Source organism: Ascaphus truei, chromosome 2 (assembly GCF_040206685.1).
Source record: "Ascaphus truei isolate aAscTru1 chromosome 2, aAscTru1.hap1, whole genome shotgun sequence".
NCBI lineage: Eukaryota > Metazoa > Chordata > Amphibia > Anura > Ascaphidae > Ascaphus > Ascaphus truei.
Window position 1 is genome coordinate 379,657,977 of NC_134484.1, and position 22,919 is coordinate 379,680,895.

The 22,919-nt window shown below is 42.1% G+C and overlaps 1 protein-coding gene across 1 annotated transcript; it reads left to right on the forward strand.

Moving 5' to 3' along the window:
• Nucleotides 1-209: 209 nt before the first annotated feature.
• Nucleotides 210-18,122, forward strand: TOMM7 (translocase of outer mitochondrial membrane 7). The gene is made up of 3 exons (XM_075587141.1): nt 210-429; nt 13,001-13,049; nt 17,658-18,122. Exons 1-3 carry the CDS (start codon nt 327-329, stop codon nt 17,671-17,673), a joined length of 168 nt encoding a protein of 55 aa, XP_075443256.1. The 5' UTR covers nt 210-326; the 3' UTR covers nt 17,674-18,122.
• Nucleotides 18,123-22,919: the final 4,797 nt, after the last annotated feature.

Consider the following 22,919-nt stretch of genomic DNA (forward strand, 5'->3'; position numbering starts at 1 on the left):
AACACCGATCCTGCAAAGTGCAAACATGCATCTACTGCATTGCACACAGATAATATCAAGATATGAACACAGTCTACTGTCGAGAGTATCCAGTGCCTCCCCCGTTCTCGCATACTAAAGGTTATTGCTGGTTTGCCCAGATCAAAGATGGCCGCTCGAGCTTCAGGCCCGAATTGTGGCCCTGGAGCAGCAGGCGGCGCTCTGATTCTTGGTTATCTCTCAGTTGCACCCGATACCCGCTGCTGCTTTGCGGCAGCGTGGGCTCTCTTCTCAGCATTTCCCGTGTGTGCTGCTGCTTCCTTCCGCTTCTTCATGTCCTTGCAACCATGCCCGAGATGAGCAAAGAGACCAAGCTTCGCCTGCAGAAGGTGTTCAAATGCGGACAGTTCACCATCCGCTGGGGGTTCGTCCCCCTCATCCTGTATTTAGGTCAGTGATCTGTGTAAAGCCATATACATGTGTGCAGGAAGCATGCATATTTATCGCTTCTCTGGTGAAGGGGCTGCTGGGGAGAGGGGGTGACGCGTGGGTGCAATGAATGTAGATATATGTTTTGGGATGCAGAATTAAACAGAAATGACAGCTGCATGGGAGTCCGGTTGCTACAGATCATATGAGTGAGGCTGGAGATGTGAGGCTGCCTTATAATAAAGCAGTGACTGCAAATGGGGGATATTTACATGAATGTTCGGTGTGTCTCAAGGTTGTGTAAAGGGCAGAGAACATCGGCACCCTTTTAATTTCTTAGAAATTATACAGTGAGTCAGGCAGCAAAACTTAAAACACGTGCAAATGGTTTGTTGAAATAGGACATTTCCTTTTTAGTTCAAAATACGTCAAGGATCTTTAAGTGGTCAGCTACTGTATCTGAGATCAGATATGTGTAAATGTCTTGTAAAGGTGGAAAGCGGTCATGTTGCAACCACACACATAGTAAATCACGGAGGGGTTTCTGGAGGGGAGTGGTGCACACTCTTGATGGCGAAATAACAATGAAGTCACTCATAGGTCACAGTGCTAAGTAGCTGTTGGCTCAAAACCGGACATGACAATGTGTTTACATTTCCTGCCGCTGTTGCTTCACAGTGTTCAATAACTGACTCGATCTATATGTGAAATTTAAAAAAAACAAACACTTGGTAAAATGTTGTATTACGTTGTCCAATTTGTCATTCAAAATTACACATTTGACTGATGTGAAAGCAGTTTCTTTCTCAAGCCAAGAATAGAAACAAAGTGTCTTAATTTCCCAGCAGTGACTATATACATTCCCCCCTCTCCTTTTTTTATTTAGCTGTTTTCTCCCACATTAAAATTCTGTGGGGGTTAAGGTGAGACTACTCTGGTACCTTTTCCTTCTCCTTCAAACATGCAACAGTCATAAAGTACTCAAAAACAGCAAGCTTGACCCTACCTGTCTTTCTAACTGTCACCCTGTCTGCATTTTGCCCCTAAACTCCTTGAATGTCCATTTTCTCAACACCTATTCTCTCCTAGACCCTCTACAATCTGGCTTCCGCACTGCTCACTCCACCGAAACAGCCCTCACTAAAATAACTAATGACCTCCATGCTGCCAAAGACAGAGGTCATTAGACTCTGCTCATACTACTCGACCTCTGCTGCATTTGATACGGTGGACCACCCTCTTCTCGTTCACATTCTCCATACTCTTGGCATTCGTTACAAAGCTCTATCCTGGATCTCCTTTACTTCTCCCATCGTACTTTTAGCGTCTCTTCTGGTAACAACTCCTCTATTGACCTCTCTGTGGGGGTACTCCAGGGCTCTGACCTGGGACCTCTCCTCTTTTGTCTGTACACACACTCTCTCTAGGTGACATAATCACATCTCTTGGGTTCAAATATCACCTCTATGTTGACGACACACAAATTTACTTTTCAACCCCTGACCTTACACCTGCTGTACCGACCAAAGTTTCTGAATGTCTCTCTGCGATATCATCCTGGATGGCCCTCTGCCGACTTAAACTCAACGTCAAGAACAGAGCTCCTCATATTTCCTCCCAAACTTGTCCCCACTACCTCCTTCCACATTACTGTTGGAAGTTCTGTCATATACACAGTAGCGCAAGCATGCTGCCTAGGGGTCACGCTCGAATTCTCTCACATTCTCTTCTCGCATATAAAATGTATCTAAAACCTGTCGCTTTTTCCTCCGCAATATTACAGAGAGACGCCCTTTCCTCTGTTGCTCAACTACTAAAACTCTGACTCAGGCCCTCATTCTCTCCTGTCTCGATTACTGTAACCTTCTGCTGTCCGGCCATCCTGCCTCACCTGTCCCCCCTACAATCTATCCTAAACGCTACTGCCAGAATCACTCTACTCTTTTCTAAATCTGTCTCAAGTGTCTCTGCTCCAGCGTCTCCTGCTGAATTCCCTCTCCTGGCTTCCTATCAAATCCCGCATCTCACACTCAATTCTCCTCCTCACTTTTAAAGCTTAAGGCCTCGTTCAGGGTGCCTGCTTTGCGAAGTGCGCGCTTACGTTCGAAACAAAGTGTTTAAAGTAAATATCAGTTGTCAGGGTAGAAGCTACCCTGTCTCCGAAGTACGGAGTTGACGCTTGCTACAGTTTGCATAAACAACTCAAGTTGTTTTTTCAAGCTGCAGCAGCGTCACTGGTACTTCGGCAGCCAATTAAATCATTCGGGAAAGTGTAGCGAGAAGAGCAACACCCATCCCTAACTCAGGTCTGTAGACCCGCCTCCTGAACGCTTGAAAAGGTCTGCTGGGGATGCTGAGCATACATTGCCCAGCAGACTGACGCGCGCCCTCCACCTCCTGTCTCTGCCACCCTGAACGAGGCCTTGCACTCTTCTGCCCCTCCTTACATCGCAGTCCTAGTTTCTCGCTATGCACCATCCCGACCCTTGCGTTCTGCTCAAGGATGTCTTCTCTCTAGCCCCTTTGTGTCTTAAGCCCTCTCTCGCTTTAAACTTTTCTTACTGACTGCCCCACACCTCTGGAATGCCCATCCCCTCAACACCCAACTAGCACCCTCTCTGTCCACCTTTAAGACCCACCTTAAAACACACCTGCTTAACAAAGCATATTAGTAACTCCCCGGCTAATACTAGACACATGATACATAAAGCTTGGCCCCCTGCAGACGCACTTACCAGAATGCCCTCCTACTGTCTCTGTACGTCCTTTCTACCTACCAATTAGATTGTAAGTTCTTCGGAGCAGTGACTCCTTTTCCTAAATGTTACTTTTATGTCTTAAACACTTATTCCCATGACCTATTATTTGTTATTTATATGATTGCCAAGTGTATTACTACTGTGAAGGGCTATGTACATTAATGGCGCTATTTAAATAAAGACATACCTACATACATACAACCCCTTAAGATGTTACACACATTTCAAACCTAAAATGTTATAAGATATTAATCTTAGTCCTAATAATAGATAAAGATAACCTGATCAAACAAATGACATACAAACATGATACTTTTTTCAACATTTATTGATTCACAAATCGTTTAACATTCAATATCCATGTGTGAATAAGTATGTGAACCTTTAGATTCAGTACTTGTTGGCATCCCCTTGAGCAGCAATGACTTCAACTATGCGTTTCCTGTAACTGTTGGTCAGTCTCTCACATCGGTTTTGAAGCATTTTGGACCATTCCTCCTTACAGAACTGCTTCAACTCGGTGACATTTAAGGGCTTCCTTGCATGGACAGCTCAATTCAGGTCTTGCCACAACATTTCGAGGGGATTTAGGTCTGTACTTTAACTAGGGTATTCTAAAATGTGGAATTTCTTCTTCTGCAGCCATTCTTTTGTATTTCTGATTGTATGTTTGGGATAATTGTCTTGCTGCATAACCCTCTTTCGCTTCAGATCATGGATGGATGGCCTGACATTCTCCTCTAGAATCTTCTGATACAATGCAAAATTCATGATTGTGTCAATGATGGCAAGCTGTCCAGGTACTGAGGCAGCAAAGCAGCCCTAAATCATCACACTCCCACCACCATGCTTGACGGTTGGGATGAGGTTGTTCTGTTCGAACACAGTGTTTGGTTTTCCGCCAAACATAACGTTTCTCATTGAGGCCAAAAAGTTCTATCTTTGACTCGTCTGTCCAGAGAACATTGTTCCAGAAGTCTTGTGGATCATCTATGTGCTCTTTGGCAAATTTCCGACCGGCAGCAATGTTCCTTTTAGAGAGCAGTGGTTTCCTCCTAGCTATCCTTCCATGAACCCCATTCTTGTTTAGTCTTTTTCTGATAGTTGAGTCATGAACACTCACATTAGCCAAGGCGCGAGAGTGGCCTTCAGGTCCTTGCATGTTACTCTGGGGTTCTTTGTGACTCACTTGATGATTTATCGGTTTGTTCTTGGATAAATTTTGGTAGGACGATCGCTCCTGGGTAGAGTGACTTGTGGTCTTGAACTTTCTCCATTTGTAGACTGTCCGACAGTGAATTGGTGGAGCCCCAAATCCTTAGAAATGGTTTTGTAACCCTTTCTAGACTGACGGGCATCAATAACTGCTTTTCTGAGGCTCTCGGAGATTTCTTTTGATCGTGGCATGACGTGTTTCCACACACCTATATGGTGAAGACCAAACTCACAAAATTTCTGATCTTTATATATGGTTGAGCTACCCAAACGCACACCTGAAGATCTACCTAATTATTTAAACACGGACTCTAATTATCATTTTTAATTTGGCTGATAAAACTAGGGTTTCACTTTTACACACTCCATGACTCTTAATTATTCCTTTTGGTTTTCTAATTCATACATAATTTTGTTTCAAAAGACATGAATTGGTACATATAAAACCTATTGGATATGTAAGAAAAGACTGGTTTTGATTCAAGAAGGATATCATGGAAAAACTATAGCATTTCTGTAATTATCATTGGGGTTCACAAACTTTTTCTCACCATTGTATTAACAATATTGAACAGAATTATCTTGTGGTGACAAATATTGTGCAGCTTCAATAGGGGACTCCGGAGCAGGTATAAAAGTTGGTGCCATGTACTGGCTACAAAGATGGAGGTGATTTACAAATATGTACAGTTTAAACTATCTTCCCATACCTAGAGAATAATTCCATTCATTTAAAAAAAAAAAAGCTGAATGAAAATCTTCTCCAAGACCCAGATGCCACTTTTTAGCATTTTGAATAGGAGTCTAAGGGGGAGATTTATCACGCTCCAATGTGGAGTATGGCACCCGATCCTGCGTTAGTTGCGATCAAGCCATAGACCGTTGTCACGTATGACCCCCTGCTAGCACGCGATCTGCATACGGAACAAGGGTTAATACCGACGCTCTCAAGCGCACCCACTCTTCACCCCCTCAAGGGTCCCTCAAATGAGTTGCATCTCTCCTCAAGCCGCCCCAATATACCACCGCCACGACCAGCACACAAGTGAGCACGTGACTTTAGATATGCAACCAGGGTTACTACACAAGGCTACTCTAGCCAACCCCCCTTTCTCCTCTGCAAGGAACCAGCGAGTTAGTATTAACCCCTACTCAATTGCACATCATATCTATCCACTGCCACCGCCTGAGGTTATGCAGATATGATAAAAGATCTTAGACTAAAATATCCGCCTGGGTCTCAGGTCCCTGTTTATTATAGGAAAAACTATGCACTCTAACACAAAATCAGTTGTAGTAACATGTGCCCGAAGTTAGCAAGTTATTCTCTCCAGCATGCACAAAGTTCATTCAGAGCCCAAAGCATTACTTATTAAATGTTTTAATATATATAAAAATACAGTGCTTGAATTACAGAAAAGATATTACAAAATAAACATACAATTACAATATAAGGCAGAACAGCTTCTTAAAATAAAAGGGTAAAACAGAAAATCCTATACAGTACATCACCACATGCTATGGATTTTTCCCAGAGAGGCACTGGTTCAGAAGATGAGGTCTGCCATGCTTTTTAAGCATGCCCCTGGTCAGATCTGACTTTTAACAATCTCCCCCAGACTTAGATACAATACTTTCTTAAGGCACCGTCATAAGCCCACCCCTTTCTACAGAATACTTTGAAGCTGCTCTTTTTTGATTAAAACAATTCACACCTTGAGTGTGTTCTCCACATGGACCCGCCCCAAGTAAATTCCTTTGAAATTCAAAGCAGACAGAAACAGTCCTGACCCCTTTCAAACCCAGCATTTGGTATTTTGTTAAACAAGTGCAGCTCATTAACCCCTCAAGCACCAAAGGCAATTAAACGACCTAGTAGCTCATGATATCATGATAACCGTGTTTATAGTGGGCGCGCACGCATGGCATAAATAACAAGCCTCTCATAGAGGCTGCCCATAGAGCGCACGATTTTTGAAAAGACAAAAAAAATTGCCTTGGCACGTGATGGCCGGGTCATGTGTGCGGTTCAGCCAATAAGGGTGAACTGCTCACGTGATGTCACGGCCACGCCTCCTCGTCGCCTCGGACCTCAGTGCAGGTTTCGCACGAGCGACAGGCGTGCGTGCCGTCATGCGCTCCATCGCGTTTACCCACTATAAATGCAGACATAGACTTGAGTCCGGCGCTACCCCTCACCTGAGCTTAATGAGTGCCGGCGTAAATGTGTCATGTTGCACAACAGGGGAATAATGTGACAGTCTCTCAAATAACAAACCACTTATTATATAGAAAAGTAGCCTGTTTTTCTCTATTTGTGTATAATGTGACATAGCATACAGACATTGATGTCCTTGAAACAATGACATTGTTTTTATGTCATATCGCTTGATGCACTAGTGTAGTAGCATATACTTTTTTTTTAACGTTTAGCTGAAGTGTGCTGTGTTGCTTCATGTGAGTATTTTAAACTATGTACATTAAAATAATAAGAATTCTCATTTAGAATGCCAATCTGGCTGTTTTGATTATAAACAAGAATTCCCCATCTCTACCCCTGGATTTCCCATTTCTTTCCCATCCTCTCACTTTACCAATTAATACTTTTTTGTATGTGTTCTACAGGTATGGTCTATATTTCAGCTTTTTCCTGCTTTGATGTTCTGTTTACCAACATGTTTTTTTTTTTTTAGTGTCATTTTAGTGTTATTATTTCAATGAATTAAAAGTCTTAGTTCGTCGGTTGGCGGAGGGATCTTTTTGTAGTCTTGACTTCCGTTGATCGCAAATGAGATGCCTATTGAAGCGATTCTCAAACTTTTCCTTGTCGTGGACTATGTCAAGGTTAATGATGTGCAAGATCATGCACAGCTACTGTAGGACATCAAGTGTATTAATACTTATCTATATGTATCAACTAATGGACCAGTGTCTCAAAAGAAGCATGTCACAAATCAACCTCCTGCCCTACTAGCAATGAGAGAATAAGCCATAGGCTACAAGTAAGAGCTTTGGTAATACTGATATGATTTTGTCATGCCAATAACGCTTATTTGATTGAGAGCTAATTCCAGAAATGTAGGACCCACCAGTATAGCCGTAAGATGCCATTGGTGGAATTTAAAGGTATACTAAGCAATATGATTTCACCTATAATTTGTTCCCTGCTCACAGATGTTTTTTTTTCTAATTGATTTTAGATTAAATCTGATCTAAAATGGCCGCTAATTCCCTCCCAGTTACTGACATTAGATCTCAGAGAAACTTGTGGGATAGACTCTGGGTAAAACAATCTCTCGGCAAAGTCTGCACAGAAAATATTCCTGTGCTGCATAGTGGGCTGGAACAAGTTATTCCAACTTGTTATTCCAACAAGTTAAACAGCAGAAGTTATGTGAACACTCTACTACAGGCTTTGGGCCTTTAAGATACAAATGAAAAAAATTGAATTCAACAAAGGTTTAAGGTGGACATACAGTATGTAGTCTTTTAATGTACCATAGAAATAAGGTTGGTATGGGCATTATGGTGGTTGGAGGGAGAGAACTGTTGTCCCTTTTAACATTGAGACATTTACTTGCTGAAAGCCCACCCATTGGAAGCTAATATTTGCTATACTATTTACATTAGGGGTGACACAGAATCTAAGCTTCAAGATCACATTTCCAGGAAGCTAAATAAAGGGTGGCTCTCATTCTTTTACCCACACACGGTGGTAGAAGCCACCCATTGTGTCCAAACGTCTTCTGTATTTTACCGGGGATGTGAAGGGCACATTCATCAAGGCCTGGTATGGGTCATCGCACCTTTTCTAGCGTGATTTCCCATTGACTTCAATAGAAGTTGATGTCGGAGCAGGTGCGTTAACGCATACTGGACTTTATTTAATGTAAGTGTTTTGATGCAAACATTTGAGAACGAACTGTTCTAATTGTGTAGAATGGTTTGCATCCAATTTGGATAAGTCCCAATCTGCAACAAAATCAGAATGCTTTAAATTTTGTTAGTAAATTCCCAAGAAATCTGCTAGGCTGCTGTCAAGCTCCATGCATACCTAAAAATACACTTGCTGAGAAGGGAGAACAATATGAAGCAGTAATGGTCTTATTGCTAATTGCTAAAAATAAATAAAAATTACCACAGTGGAAGATGCAAATTGAGGATTTTGTATGTTTCCCTTTTACATCATGTCAACTTCTCACATCAACAGTGGTGATTTCCAGTAAGCGTGTTCTACACACAGTACTCTAGTCTGTCCCTACATATCTAAACATACAGGACAAGCTTTTGATTATCTTTGCCGCCTATGTAAATATTACATTGTAAATAAAAAACATATTTATTTACGGCCATCCAAGTTAAGGATCGTGTATACTATTTCAGATAATTGTTGCTGCGTTTTAGCTCTTTGCAGGGATTTCTATTCCCCTTGAAGAGAGAACCGCCATCCAAAAATCAGCATTCTCCTCTGTCCAAAAATGTGAATACATTTTTTTTTACAGGATTGGAACCGGGGTTTTCTCTGGGAGATATTTGGGAAGGGAAGCGGAGTGTAGAATTGACTTAGAAGTGGGAGAAGGGGTTGTGGAAACCGAGCAAGCTAAATGAAAATAAAGTGAACTAGGAGGTGAAGTCTGGTATGGCTCGGTGCCTGCTGCAGCGCGCGCTGTGGCGTGTGCGTTGCAGGGACAAGAACTGCCCCTCAATGTGGCCGGGGCCGCTTCCTACCTTGGCCACTGTGCGGCCAGATTTTTCTGAAGACAAAAAAACTGTCTTCATAACTGGTGATGGAGTGCTGGCCACGCCCCCTGGCGGTTCAGCCAATGAGGACGAACCTGCTGGGTGACGTCACGGCCGTGCCCCGTCACGCCCACCCTGTCTTTTCCCCCTGCAGCTTAGTGCAGGCCGGGGATCTCGACTGCACGCACCGCCAGCCTGGCAGGCTTTAGAAAGAGGGACATTAATGACATTAGCACTTCTAGAACGTGTGAAAAATGTTAATGTCTTGTGAAGTTACTTGTCAACTAAGGAATCTATTTCTGCCCAGTATTAAACCACAAGTGTTGCTAATTTACTGTATACCCCTACTGCAAGTATGATGATTTTTTTTTTTACTTCCTTAACAAAGAAGTTTCCCCAAAAGAAACCACACTAGTTCACTGTTCACCATCGCATATGTGCTTATGTACTAATAATTAAAGAAATGTTTCTCTCTTTATTGTTGTGTGGGTGTTCCCAGTTCTAGGAGCCATGGTATCTCGATAACTTTCTATTCTATCTTGCAAAATAAGACCGCGCTTATTTTACTTAAGCCGTCGCGTGCGCCTGTAGTAGGCGCGACGGCTTGGTCGCGATCTCTGGAAGTCAATGAAAATGGATTTATTTATTTTTGCCGACCGCGGCGTGACGTCAGCGGGCACGTGAGCGGTTCAGCCAATAAGGGTGAACCGCTCACGGCCACGCCCCCCGGATCACCGTCTCTTGCCTCCTACTCTATAGGCAGAAATGCTGCCATAACGGCGATGTTAATAATAAATACCGATACCAAATAGATGAATGACTAACACAAGGTCAGTGAAGCATCTAAAGAAAGTACATTGTACTGGTTCACTCCTAGGCGGAATTTTATTTTTTTTAATAATATTTACATATGACTATATGAAGTGAAATACGTGATACAAAGTGAATGAAAATACAAATATTAAAATAACAAGTGGTGCTGTTGTCTCTTTAATAGTCTGCTGGAAGAGAAATGTGTCTCTACAGGCATACCCCGCATTAACATACGCAATGGGACCGGAGCATGTATGTAAAGCGAAAATGTACTTAAAGTGAAGCACTACTTTTTTCCACGTATTGATGCATGTACTGTACTGAAATCGTCATATACGTGCGTAACTGGTGTAAATAACGCAGTTGTAACAGGCTCTATAGTCTCCCCGCTTGCGCACAGCTTCAGTACATGTAGGGAGCCGGTATTGCTGTTCAGGACGTGCTGACAGGCGCATGCGTGAGCTGCCGTTTGCCTATTGGGCGATATGTACTTACTCACGAGTGTACTTAAAGTGAGTGTCCTTAAACCGGGGTATGCCTGTATTATGGTGAAAAGATGGTACTTTCCCTAAAACCTTTTGGTAAGGTGTAGTGGTGTTTAGATGACTATCTTACCTACAATCTAATAATAGATATTATAACATAGATTGACACCAGCCATATAAATGTAAAGCACGTAACAATCAATTATAATACATGATGATTGCACCTAGAGTCTGCTGTGAGCTCCAGCAGTAAGACATCTGTCCAAGGTGAACAGCATGAAATTAAATTTGTTGCCTACAAATTGGCTAAACTCTGATGAAGCATATCCAATGGGGGGCTGTATACCATCAGCTGCAGCAATCTGCCTGCAAATGAGCCCACAATCTAAGGCTGCGTCCCCTGTGCTGCTGACCGCGCTCATGCTTGAGTGGTGACGTCACCAACGCTCCAAGCATGAGCGTTCGGCTGTCCGGCAACTTTTTAGGTAAGCGCGAGCGGGGGACGTGGCTTAACAGTGACTGGTGCTGATTGGCTGAGGAGGTCATGTGAGCACTCGGCTCTCCTCAAACTCGATTTTCTCTGTCTCAGCAAGCACCCGCGTGAGTGTGGCCAGACAGGTTAACATCGATTTGTGCTGACCAGCAGCGTGGACGCAGCCTAAGGCTTAGATAGTGATCACTTGCTTTAATAGCATTGGTAATAGCCAAAAATGTAAGCAGTTGACACTGATTGTGTAGGGTGGGGTAACATTGAATTACCTAAACTGCTTTATAAATGCTGTATTCTAAACAGCGCTTTATTAGAGCCATTTATTAGTTATTCATGTATTTTGGTATCTGTATCTTGACTACATAGGTCACACCCATGCCATGTCTGGGCAATTGGGCATCGCCAATTAAATTGATTATTTTCAATTGGAGTCTAGTGAGCGGTGTGATCTTTGTTGTGTTGTAATAATAAATACCTACTGTTGCTGGGAGCGTTGCCATCCTACACAAGGGGAGGCATTGTGTAGACTTTGTAGTACTTTCAATATTTTATCAGTCGGAAATACTATGTTGTGCAAGTGTTACGCTTGACAAAACGGTCTCTCCTACATCCTCACATTTCAAGTACCCCCAAGGTGCTGCGGTCACTATCATTTCCTCTGACACTTTACTATCCTACTATTTCTGTGCTGCAATATCCTGTATTTATTTATTTTTGTCATTTCTTTCATCATTTCCTCTTAGCCATGAGTCCAACCTAAGCATGTGCTGCAAATTCATCCTATTTCTTGGTGTGCTTTGCCTTCAAGGGTTGGGGTGAGCGAGCTTTAGGCTGCATTAAGGTATTGACCATATGAATCATTATACAAAAACCTTTGCTCTATGGGATGTAATTGAACTGAGGCCCCCTCTGCATAGAAGAGTTTAAAAGTGACAATATAGCTGAGGGCTTTCACTTCATGCAAAGTTTCCACTTTTAATGGGCTTTCAGTCACCATCTTTCTCTTTGGCAAGTAAACCAAATTCCCTCATACGTTTCACCCTCTCTACACTTTCCCCTGGGACCCGCGGTAGTGCCCCGTTTACTTTAACTGTTCACTTGATTTTTATTATTTTCCCCCTGTGGCTGAATGAATTGATTGTGCTTACAGGCTGTGGTCTATCTTGTCGCTTTGTAAAAAGCCCCAGTCACCGTTTGGTTTCTTTTACAGGCGCACTTCCTTTTAGTTTCACTAGGGCCTACTATGGCAAATACTAGGTTCCATGGACGCCATATTTTTTGTATTTTAAGTACGTTGAATTCCAGGTATTTGCACATCTCAAGCAGAGGAACAAGCGGGACCTCGCTCTTCAAAATGCCATCCCCTGGCAGCAAAGGGGTTAACCATTCCCTCACTGTAGCCCTTATCTGCATGTCAGGTTAAAGGGGCTTCATTGACTTGATGCTAGAAACTTTGTGCAAAGTGTTTTTAACCCCTTTGGGTAATGGAGAGACGGGGTAGCAGAGTGCCATGGCCCGTCTGGCAAGTCACGATCATGCGATCGCTCCGACACTGCAGTGATGTGATGGGAAGAGTAGGGTCCTCCTCGTCTCATGTTCTGCTCACAATCGCCCCTAGAAAACGAACGGAGAACTCATGATGTAAGGGGAGGGGGATGCCAGCCCTCAGGACGTGCACCCATCGAATTGGCTCCTTTATTTGATTACATATTTATAAGAATTATTTAAAAACCTTTACTGTAAAAAAAGATCCCAACAGAGCTCCCATTGGGGGCTCGAAAGCTGAACACCATTTCCTGTATAGAGAATACCTGCTACTTTTATCAAGAGCATTATAAACAGAAGTACAATGTAGTCCCAAATCCACACATTTATAAAGACCGATGCAGCACTATTGAGGAAAGGAATCCATGTAAAGTATTATACAGTAGGCCTTGGCTTCAAATAGTTAACATCTTTTATTCGTCCCCTAACGTTCCATTGAACTGATTGCTAAGACATAAACTGAACGTTTCCTTACAAAGTTTTCTAGGGTGTGCAGTGTTCATTTTTGAATAGTTTTCTAAAACTGTCAAAATAATGTCTTTCAGGATTTAAAAGAGGAGCAGACCACGGGATGCCTGAGCCCACGATACTGAGGTATGTGCAATACAGTACGGTTACTCGCAGTGTTAGAAAACAGGCCACTTAATGTAAAGCAACATGCAGGATGAACAAAACTCTGGTTCAAAATAAACTTGCCCCTCCCCCCAACGGTGTGAAGATTCAAAATCTGAACTGTTCTGGGGGGGAAATTATTATTTTATCTCTAAAATGAACTTCAGGCAAATTTTCGTATTGAAAAAGCAAGCGCAGATTTCAACATAATACCACATCTGAAGGGAGAGTTTCACAGCTGCCACGTTCGGAAAACGGCTTCCCCACCCTTAAGTAAAAGGGGAACTTTATTGATAAAAGCTAGAGTCACATGTGTGTGGCAGTCATTTGATTGAAAGTGAGGAAATGACGGTTCTGTGAAAGAGTCAGATTTCAGGTTCACAACTACACTCTCTTCCCTTCTCTGTAACGAGTTACAAACCCTTTCCTCCCCCAATGTCTCATCCCTTTCCTTCGCCCCCCCCCCCCACCATCCCCAATGTCTCTTAAACACTTCACACCCCCACCCCCACCCCATATGTCTCTTTTAAAGAGACATGGGGGGGGGGAGGGGTTTAGAGAGACATCTTGATAAGTAATTTTTTTGTTTGGTGCATCGTTATGTAATATCGACGTGGGAATTTTTTTGATCATCCAGTCCTAGTGTAGGCATAGATCATTTATGAGATGAATTTTCAGCAGGGCTTTAAAGATGGAAAGAGAAAGGTACTTGACGAATTGATGCCTTTTTTGTTTTTTTTTCCTCAAACGTTTTTATTAGGCATATTTAGGTTTACATACATTGTGTTACAATTATGACCTAATACATGAATGTTTTTCCTTATTTAAATAGTGGGGCGGGGGTCGGGGTGGCACCCCTGGGGGTATGACCCCAGGACCACGTCATGGTCCAGAGGCCTAGATAGGAGGAAAAAGAGTGAGAGAGGAAAAAGAGTGAGAGAGGAAAAAGAGGTGAAAGGGGGAGAAGGGAAGGGAGCGGTGGGGATGTGGGGGGAGGGGAGTGGACCCTCACTCCTCTCGACCGGCGGGGCTTATTCATCTCTACCCTAAGGCCCTTCCGCGTTCATATTACTTAGCAGCATATATATTGGTTTAGGTTAATGGGTTAGCCAGGGCTCCCATATTTTATAGAAACTTTCCGTCGAGCGCTTAAGGAAGGCCGTAAGTTTTTCCATTATCATGACCTCATTTAGTCTTTTCTTAACATTTTGTTTTGTGGGGGGTGATACCTTCTTCCACGAGGATGCAACTGAGCATCTAGCTGCTGTGAGAATGAAGGAGATTAATTTCCATCTTGGGCGATCAATTTCCTCTATTGGTCTGCCCAATAGGTAGGTCAGTGGATCAACGGTGATTGTGAGGTCTGTGACGTCTTTTATTAAATCTTGTATTGTAAGCCAAAATCTCTGAATCTCTGGACATAGCCACCAGATATGGGCCATGTCCCCTCGTTGTCCACAACCTCTCCAGCATAAATCAGAGGCCAGAGGGTCGATTTGTTTTAGTCTCACTGGGGTAAGATACCAGTGGTACATTATTTTATATATATTTTCCTTCACCGTGGTACATGTGGAAGTTCCTGAAGCTGAGTCCCATCTTTCTTCCCAGTCCTCTCTGTCAATAACCATGTTCAATTCCGCTGCCCATTTGAGCATATAATCATGTGCGGGGCTCGCTGGATTCTCCATTCCAGCATATATTTTTGTTATTAGGCCTTTTTGATGTGCACCTACTTGGCACAACTTCTCGAACTTTGTGAGAGGGGGAAATTTCAACCTTGGGGACATTTTTGTAAAAAGTGCCGAATTTGGAGAAATTTGAATGCATTTAGTTCTAGTGTTTTGAATTTAGTGCGTAAATCTTGAAAGCTCAGGAACTTTCCATCACTTAACAGGTCCGTGACCGCTCTGATCCCCTTTGATTTAAATTGGTCGAATTGTTTAGTTTCGCAACCTGGGGGGAATCTGGGGTTGTTAAATATTGGAGTAAGTTGTGAACTGGTGGAGGAAAGCTGGAATTTAGTTTTAGCTTTCAGCCATATTTCCCAAGTGTGCTTTCAGCCATATTTCCCAAGTTTCATCACACCCAGTTCAAATTTAGGCGCATATCGGCACCTTTATCCCCACCCCAAAGGTAAGCTGGCAGAGAAGGCGTTCTGGAGTACTGAGATTCAATTGCTAGCCAACAGAGCTGGTCTGGGTCCGAGTTCCACGTGACCGCCTGTCTTAATTGGGCTGCTTGATAATATTTTGAGACGTCTGGGACTCCCAAGCCTCCCTCCGCTCTTGGCGACAAGAGAACTGATCTAGCTACTCTGGGTCTCTTACCCTGTCAAATAAAAGAATTGATGCCTTTTAACCGTAATCCAAATGTTTTTTAGATCCGGTTTTAAAGTTGGCATGGTGAGCTGCGAATCTTATCTGATTTCACTTGTATATCCAACAAGATTTTGTCCAGCCAAACCCCATTTCCTAACACTCTCATTTTAATTGTGTCTCTGACACCAGTTTGGCAAAGTATTCCCTATTCAGAGACCCTGAAGAAAATAACTTTATAATTAATTTCAAAGGAAAATAAAAGCCGCCAAAAGATTTAGCCGATTTTTTTTTTTTTTTTTTTTAAAAGATTTGTTTTTAAAAGTAGATAGCTACCTACATCCTTTACAATAGGCATTTTTTTGCTAGCTAAATGGACTTGCACCTTTTTTAAAGTACAGAATGTACAGTGTGGGAGCCCGTTTGTGCATTATAATAGTTTGTGGCTGGAATCATGCACGTGTATTTGTGATGTTCTGATAAGCAGATGGAAATATTGGTTCTACACCAGTGGCTAATGAGTCTCCCTTATTAAACTAAGCAGTCTTTGCATGAGCCCACACAAGTGCAATTTAAGGAGCCACGCTAAGCTGGCATGTAGAATAGTTATCTGGCTCTTGATACAAAAATAGCGACGCATTAGTAAGGCTGTTGACGGTGCATTTCAAGTGAATGTAGGGACGGAATTAGGTTTAGGAGTATTCTGCTGACAAAGGGAAACACTGGGGTTGCACCGAAAATCCCAGCCTCAACATAAACAGGAAGCAATGATGTGAGGGATTCCCTAGGATGTTGGTCACTTTTAAGTACGGTTTGTTGTGAAAGAGAAAAGGGAAATGTACAGTGTCAGTTTCTAATGCATTTTGCGTCCAATTGCCATATATAAAAAAATAATTCTAAATATTCCATAAATACATTTTAACTTTTGATCTTGTAAAATTACTTACAGTTTTTTTCTCTCCAACTAATAAAGTGTTATTTGTAGTCAGGTCCCCAAACTACCACATCACTGTATCTTCTGCACTCCACAGCAAACCGTAGGTAAAAGTCCCAACTTGCATTCTGCATACCCATTTTATTTTTCTTTAATGGAGCAGTAGATGTATTTAAAACGAATCCGAATTGGCCGTAAAAAAAGTATTTTCTATAAATAAAATGTTATTGGTGTCGCCTAAAAAGTTCAGGTCTGTCACTAGTGCTCCTTGCTTGACCACCATATGGCGGTGCTTAGAAAGTAGTTACTGTATTTGGCAGTCCGTCTTGGGTTGAAGTTGGACTTATTCACCCCACACTGTTTGATCTTCAATGGCAGAATCCCTAAACTTAAATACTGGCATTGAGAGGATTATAAAAGTAGTTTAAGATTGATTGAATATACATTGTTATGAAATCTTTTCATTGACCTACTTTTGTCCTTCAAGCATTTCATCTTGCATGTACATCTTGTTTTGTTTCATGACCTGATATTCACAGACAAAAGAAAATAATAAGTGATAGCCCAATACGGGACGTGCATATGAGTTAAAAGTGTAATTGTGAATGGTTCCCTGCACCTAAAAAGCTACTTCTTTAAAAATTACAAATGATTAAACACTTCACCTGCAAAGCATCTTTAATTATTTTTTTTACATTTTGTTCCAAATCTTTTGTAGTTGTTGTGCTTTTCACATACTATGTTTAACTGTTTATAAACTTACTATAAAATTACTAGTAGCATATTAAAACCAGAATGACATTCATTAAAATGCCACAAAATCATGACCCCGACTATGATCATTCTAGGTATAAGTAACTTTTGGTAATGTTTACTCCAGGTAATAACCATGTTAATTTGTACTGTACATAGAACATTGACCAGGTATTCAGTGCTTTGTATTGGATTTGATTTGCAAATCTTAAAGGAGTGGCACTGTTTTTTGAGTGGAAATATCTGAACCAAGTCAGTGCAAGCTTTTTGTTACTGTGGGCTAGTCCTTTATCTTCCTGTACATTAGATATCAACATGTAGATAATACTCTCGTCTGTATAATATTACATATTAATATTAAATACCACATCGGTATCATGTCAATGATTTTATTTTTGCATCCCAGGGGCACGGTAAAACAGTGACGTTCCGAAGGTTACTAAAAGCTGCGGTTATGTCTCAAAGGTTTCTGTGACATAACAGTTGTGGCTGAGTGGTACAAACAAGGTCTTGACAGATAGCTCTGTCCTAAAAGGATGAATGAATATGGTCATATATGAAATAAATCAAATCTTTTTTTCTTTTTAGTCTGCTCTGGGGATGATGAGCTCTGCAGCACAAACACAGAAGACTTGTTCATCAAAACAATTTTCAACAATGACGAACTTGGGAGACGGTGGCATGACACAGTGCTGCATTTTACCAGGGGAATGGCACAAACTGCTTGACGTGACAGTGTGAGATGGCATACTGCAGGACTCATTTATATTGGCAAAGTGTGTTGCTGGCAATATGTTAACATCTTAAAACATTGCTGCGTTGACCAAACATATGAGCAGAAAATACAGTGTTCTTGGAAATGGACATCATTTTAGGACTTGTAATTGTTCACCTTGATGTAGCATTGTGATAGCTTTGTTTGTACAAAATAGCATTTATTATTCTATGTAAATGTTTATTTCATGCACATTCCTAATTGTAATTTAGCGTCCTTATTATGTCTTGGATATGACCGGCTAAAAAATATACATCATTAAATCACATACCAAGTTCCCATTTGAATTATTGACTGGAAATATGTTGTCATAATATGGAATCAATCAACTAATGTTCGCTTGAAGAAGTATATAGAAATTGAGCACTATCCTTAACCGTTTGGTGTGCTGCCCCAGGAGTATGCAAATCCAGGAGAGCATTGGCATCAATTGTAAAGATAGCAGCACTTCTATGGGTCTGGTTTAAAAAAACAAAAATAAAGATGTATTCATGTCACATTGAGTTTACAAATTGTGATGGTCATGTTGGGAGAGAAGACATTTGATTTTAAACTCTTGTACAACAATATCATTGAGAAACATTCAGGGTGGTTGTAAAAGGTTCTACAATCTGCAAAAAAAAATCTAGTTTTTCGTACACTTTTCCCATAGTAAATTTACATAGTTTGAAGCGACACAGAAGAAAAAGTAGTTTTCTGTGCAATTTCCTGTTAAAATAAGGAAGCTCTGTTACCCACTTTTTTTTTCTTTTATATAAATGGTTTAAGAGCAGAAAAGCAGAGATTACAAAATAAATATAGACGTGTATAAGTAAATAACATTACAAATGCACAATAATATAGTTACATAGTAGATGAGGTTGAAAAAAGACATACGTCCATCAAGTTCAACCTATGCTAAATTTAGACAACAGATACTTTATGCTATACAGTATCTATACTTAATATGCACACACTTTGACTGCTGCACTTCACAGTAAGTTAAGACGTCGCTTATAAAAAGGGTTTTGTTAACTAGGATTAACAAATATAACGTCTTCATTTTTTTGTTATGCCGGTTTCTCATTCTCAATAAAATGCAAAATTATTTTATTTTAAACCCAAGCACCAACATACTGCTCACACACTTTCCCAACCTGCACAAAAACACACTTTCTAATAAAAAAATGCAGTCTTGGAGTAAAGTAATGAGTACTCAACTGAAAATGTAAATGTCAAAATGTTAACATGATCAGCAGGTTACTGGACAAATTTCAATCCAAGATGGGTTGCGACACACGCCCTTATTCGGAGAGATTTCCATGCGATAACTTACTGAAGGAGGGCAGTACACTTGGAAAAAATTTGAATTTAATTAAGGGCATCTAGAATTGAAGCCTGGTTAGGGTTCTTCGGTCTGCAAAACCCAGTCGATGAAGGTGAGTGAGTCGGGGTGAAAAGGTGTGGATGGATGCGGGCAGTGGGCAGACCCATGTGATGCATGGGAACCTCTGTTCAGTTCCATGGCCTGTAAACCAGGATATTCCAGACCCTTGTCACTTGTGCTAGGATTAGTTGGCGATGGATACTGGGCGACAAACATCTGTACCAACCACTGCCGGATTAAACAGCAGGGACGATGAGGAATTCACCCCCACCACTGCCTTTCATAGATGCAGAGACCAGGCTCCAGGCATCAAAACGTCTCTACCTAATCCCTCAAGCTTGATCATATACAGTTGCCAGTCACACACCTGTCCGCCCTCTCCCAGCGGGAGTCACGTAAAACCTGCTTCCCAATCCCCATCCAGAGGAAGTCCAGCAACTTTCTCTGGATCTTACTGACAAATTCAGGGGTCAGACTCATGGCAATCAGCCAGTGCCAAAGCTGGCTGACCACCAAATGGTTGATCACCAGAACACTCCCCGTAAGGGAAAGCATTTTTGACAGATTTGCCAATGACCTAAGACGAGCTTGGACCTGGTCCTGAAGCTCTCATGATTTGTCTAGGGCCAAGTCATCCACAGCAGACAGGTAGAGTCCCAGATACTTGAACATATTTATTTATAAAATGGTTTACCAGGAAGTAATACATTGAGAGTTACCTCTCGTTTTCAAGTATGTCCTGGGCATAGAGTTAAGATGACAAATAATACATGGCTACAAATTCAGTGACATAAATGAACAAGGTATACATTATATACAAGACATTGCATGCACAGTTAAAGATATATATTAAAAGCGTATGTAACATTTACAGACAAGATTAAAATGTGAGACAGCCTTAGTTTTGAAAGAACTTAAACTGGTGGTGGATGTGAGAGTCTCCTGTAGGTTGTTCCAGTTTTGGGGTGCAGGGTAAGAGAAGGAGAAGCGACCAGATACTTTGTTGAGCCATGGGACCATGAACAGATTTTTGGAGTCATACACTCCCACTGAAATATTACGAAATGTGGAGGGCAAGGAATCTTCCTTTAAGGAACCCAACAAAAGGCTGCAGCACTTGGACCAGTTTATCTGAGCAGACGAGGCAGCAGAATAGATTTCTTGGCGCTCTATCGTCTGCTCCATCTATTGTTGCTGTTTTTTTTACATTATGTATGATGTGTTGTTCCTCCTCACAATTGTTTGTTAAGGGAATTAAATAGTCATCATGTCACACGATTTGGATTGGCCCGTATTTCTGGCCTTCAAGTGCGCCCATTAGACAGCCCGCTGACAAAGCGTATGAAGCGAAATGCTTAGTGGCCATCTATTGAGTACGTTGATATGTCAGACACCAAGTTTCTCCCGGAGGCTGTTTAGCATCCATTTCCTGCAGGACTTGCTGTTGCTATCTATTTCCGCCAAAGGCTCATTAGCATTTGCTAGCAAGAAACTTTGGAACCTTTATGATATGGTGTGTGTGTCGGGTTTTATAATCTAAGATGTAAGTTTTACATTTATTGCTATTTTTTCTATAAAAGCTTTTTTTACTTACACAATCCCTTATTGCGCTCCTCTTTTGTTTTTGCTGCCAAACGCCTGCCCCGTTGATCGCAGAAGATTTTGGAGCAGCAGGAGGGATTTCTACTGTTTGGGAAGATTTGTGGAGTCCGGATTTCAGCGTGTGTGTTTCTTTGCTTTTATTATGTGTGCATGATCAGTGTTCTGTTTTATAAGAAACATCACAAGCCGAGTTCTAAACCCAATCAGCAGCTTTTAGAAAGAAAATTAAATATATAATCAATATTTTCTACATTCTTGATTTTGAAAAATAGTAGTACAGTCTATCCGTCAGTGAAAGACTATAAGATAAATAAAATTTCTCAACCGCCATATATATATTTTTTCAACATGTGCAGTAATAAGTATACTCAACCGATTGATTATATTATTATGGTTTCTAATAACCAGGACTCATGACAAGAATGTAGCTGCAATCTAGTACCGCCCCCCCCCCACTTCCATCACACACATTGATTAAGATGGATTTCTGTGATTCAGAATATATCATTCTGATTTAATCCATTTAGTTTCCCCAGACTATTTTGTAATGTTAGGTTCATAGAATGAGTGATTGTGGCATGTGAAAAAGTAAACATTGAATTATTTTTAAAGCACAAGTTAGTACAGAAAAAAAAAAATCAAGGTTTAGATTAGAATATGGTCCAGCGTCCATACTTCCGATAAGTGGCTGCCCAAGGATAAGAATTTGCTTTGGTTTTATTCTGTTTTATAAGATTCAGCTTCCGTAGAACAGAAACACATAGCCTAAGCGTGTTCTCCATTTTTAACCTGTCTTTGCCTGCATTTGCCTTTGTCACGCTGTGCTCACCACGGACAAGGAGGGACCCCGAAACTGAGGTGCGAGAGGTAACAACTGCACCCACAGCTACAGGGACACGCCTGGAAAGTGGAAAATAGGCATCTGGAACCATCTGGGAGTATAAGATAAGTAAGATACTCACCAGACGAAAAGTGAGGTTCCAGAAGATAGTTGGTACCGAAAGCCTGGGGTCCAGAGCCGGGGGGTAGGTCGGAATCCGCAAGCCGGGGTGAAGGGCTGGAGAGTTCGGGAGGTCAGGGCACAAGCCAAGGGTCGAAGTCCAGAGCGGGTCCACAGCCAAGCCGGTTCGGTACACAAGGGATCACTAAAGAAGACAAAGAGACAAGAACTGAGGCAGGCACGACCGTGGGTAACACAGGTCACACAAAGCTATGCTCAGCCAAAGAAGGAATGGCTGAGCAAGGTATAAATAGGAGAAAGGACCAATAGGGAGAGGGAGTGACGAGGGAGCGGCCCCAGGGAAGATAGGGATTGGTGGGGACAAGATTGCCACAGCTGCGCTGGATACGAGGCTTGTGGGCGGTGCACGCGCATCAGGCGTGTGTGCCACGCGGGAGAGGAACGCGCGGCCTAAGCTGGGGGCGGGAACTCCTCCTGTGGGAGGACGTAAAAGTTCTTGTTCGTGCACGCGCATGCTCGCGTTCAGCAACCACCGCGGGGAGTGAAGTGGAAGGAGGTGCGCGCGGCCTGAGCAGGGGGCGGGAGTTCATCCCGCGAGAGGGCAGAAGAGTCCCTGTGTGTGCGCGCGCATGCGCGCGTCCTGAGGCAGCCGCGAGAACCAGAGAGACAGGAGGAGGGTCCCGCTCGCGGCGGTGAGTCTGTGGGGCCGGGGAGCGCCGGGTGTGTTGCGGCATGGGAGGAACCCTCTTTAGGAGAGGTGTTCCCCGAAGTCTTACAGCCTTATTGTTTACTGCCCCTCGAAGAATAAATAATCTAGAACTGCAAGGAACCTGTGTTGGACCAATTCATTAGGAACTAGGTACAAAGCATCTGTATTTTCACACTATTGGAACATTTATTTTCAATTGTCAAGTTCTTGCATTTGTGTAAGAGATAAGGCTCAGTGTTCACTTCTCGGCCAACAACAGTGAGACCAGGCGCATCTCTACTCTCTTTCTCTGATGAAGACTGCTTGATATTCCCAGAGAATGTATTCTCCCAAAAGGGAAAGCAAGAGGGAACATAATGTCATTTAGAGTTCTTGCTCGAGAGAGAGAGAGAGAGAGAGAGCCACAACGCTGATCCCAACAGCGAACACCTTGCTGC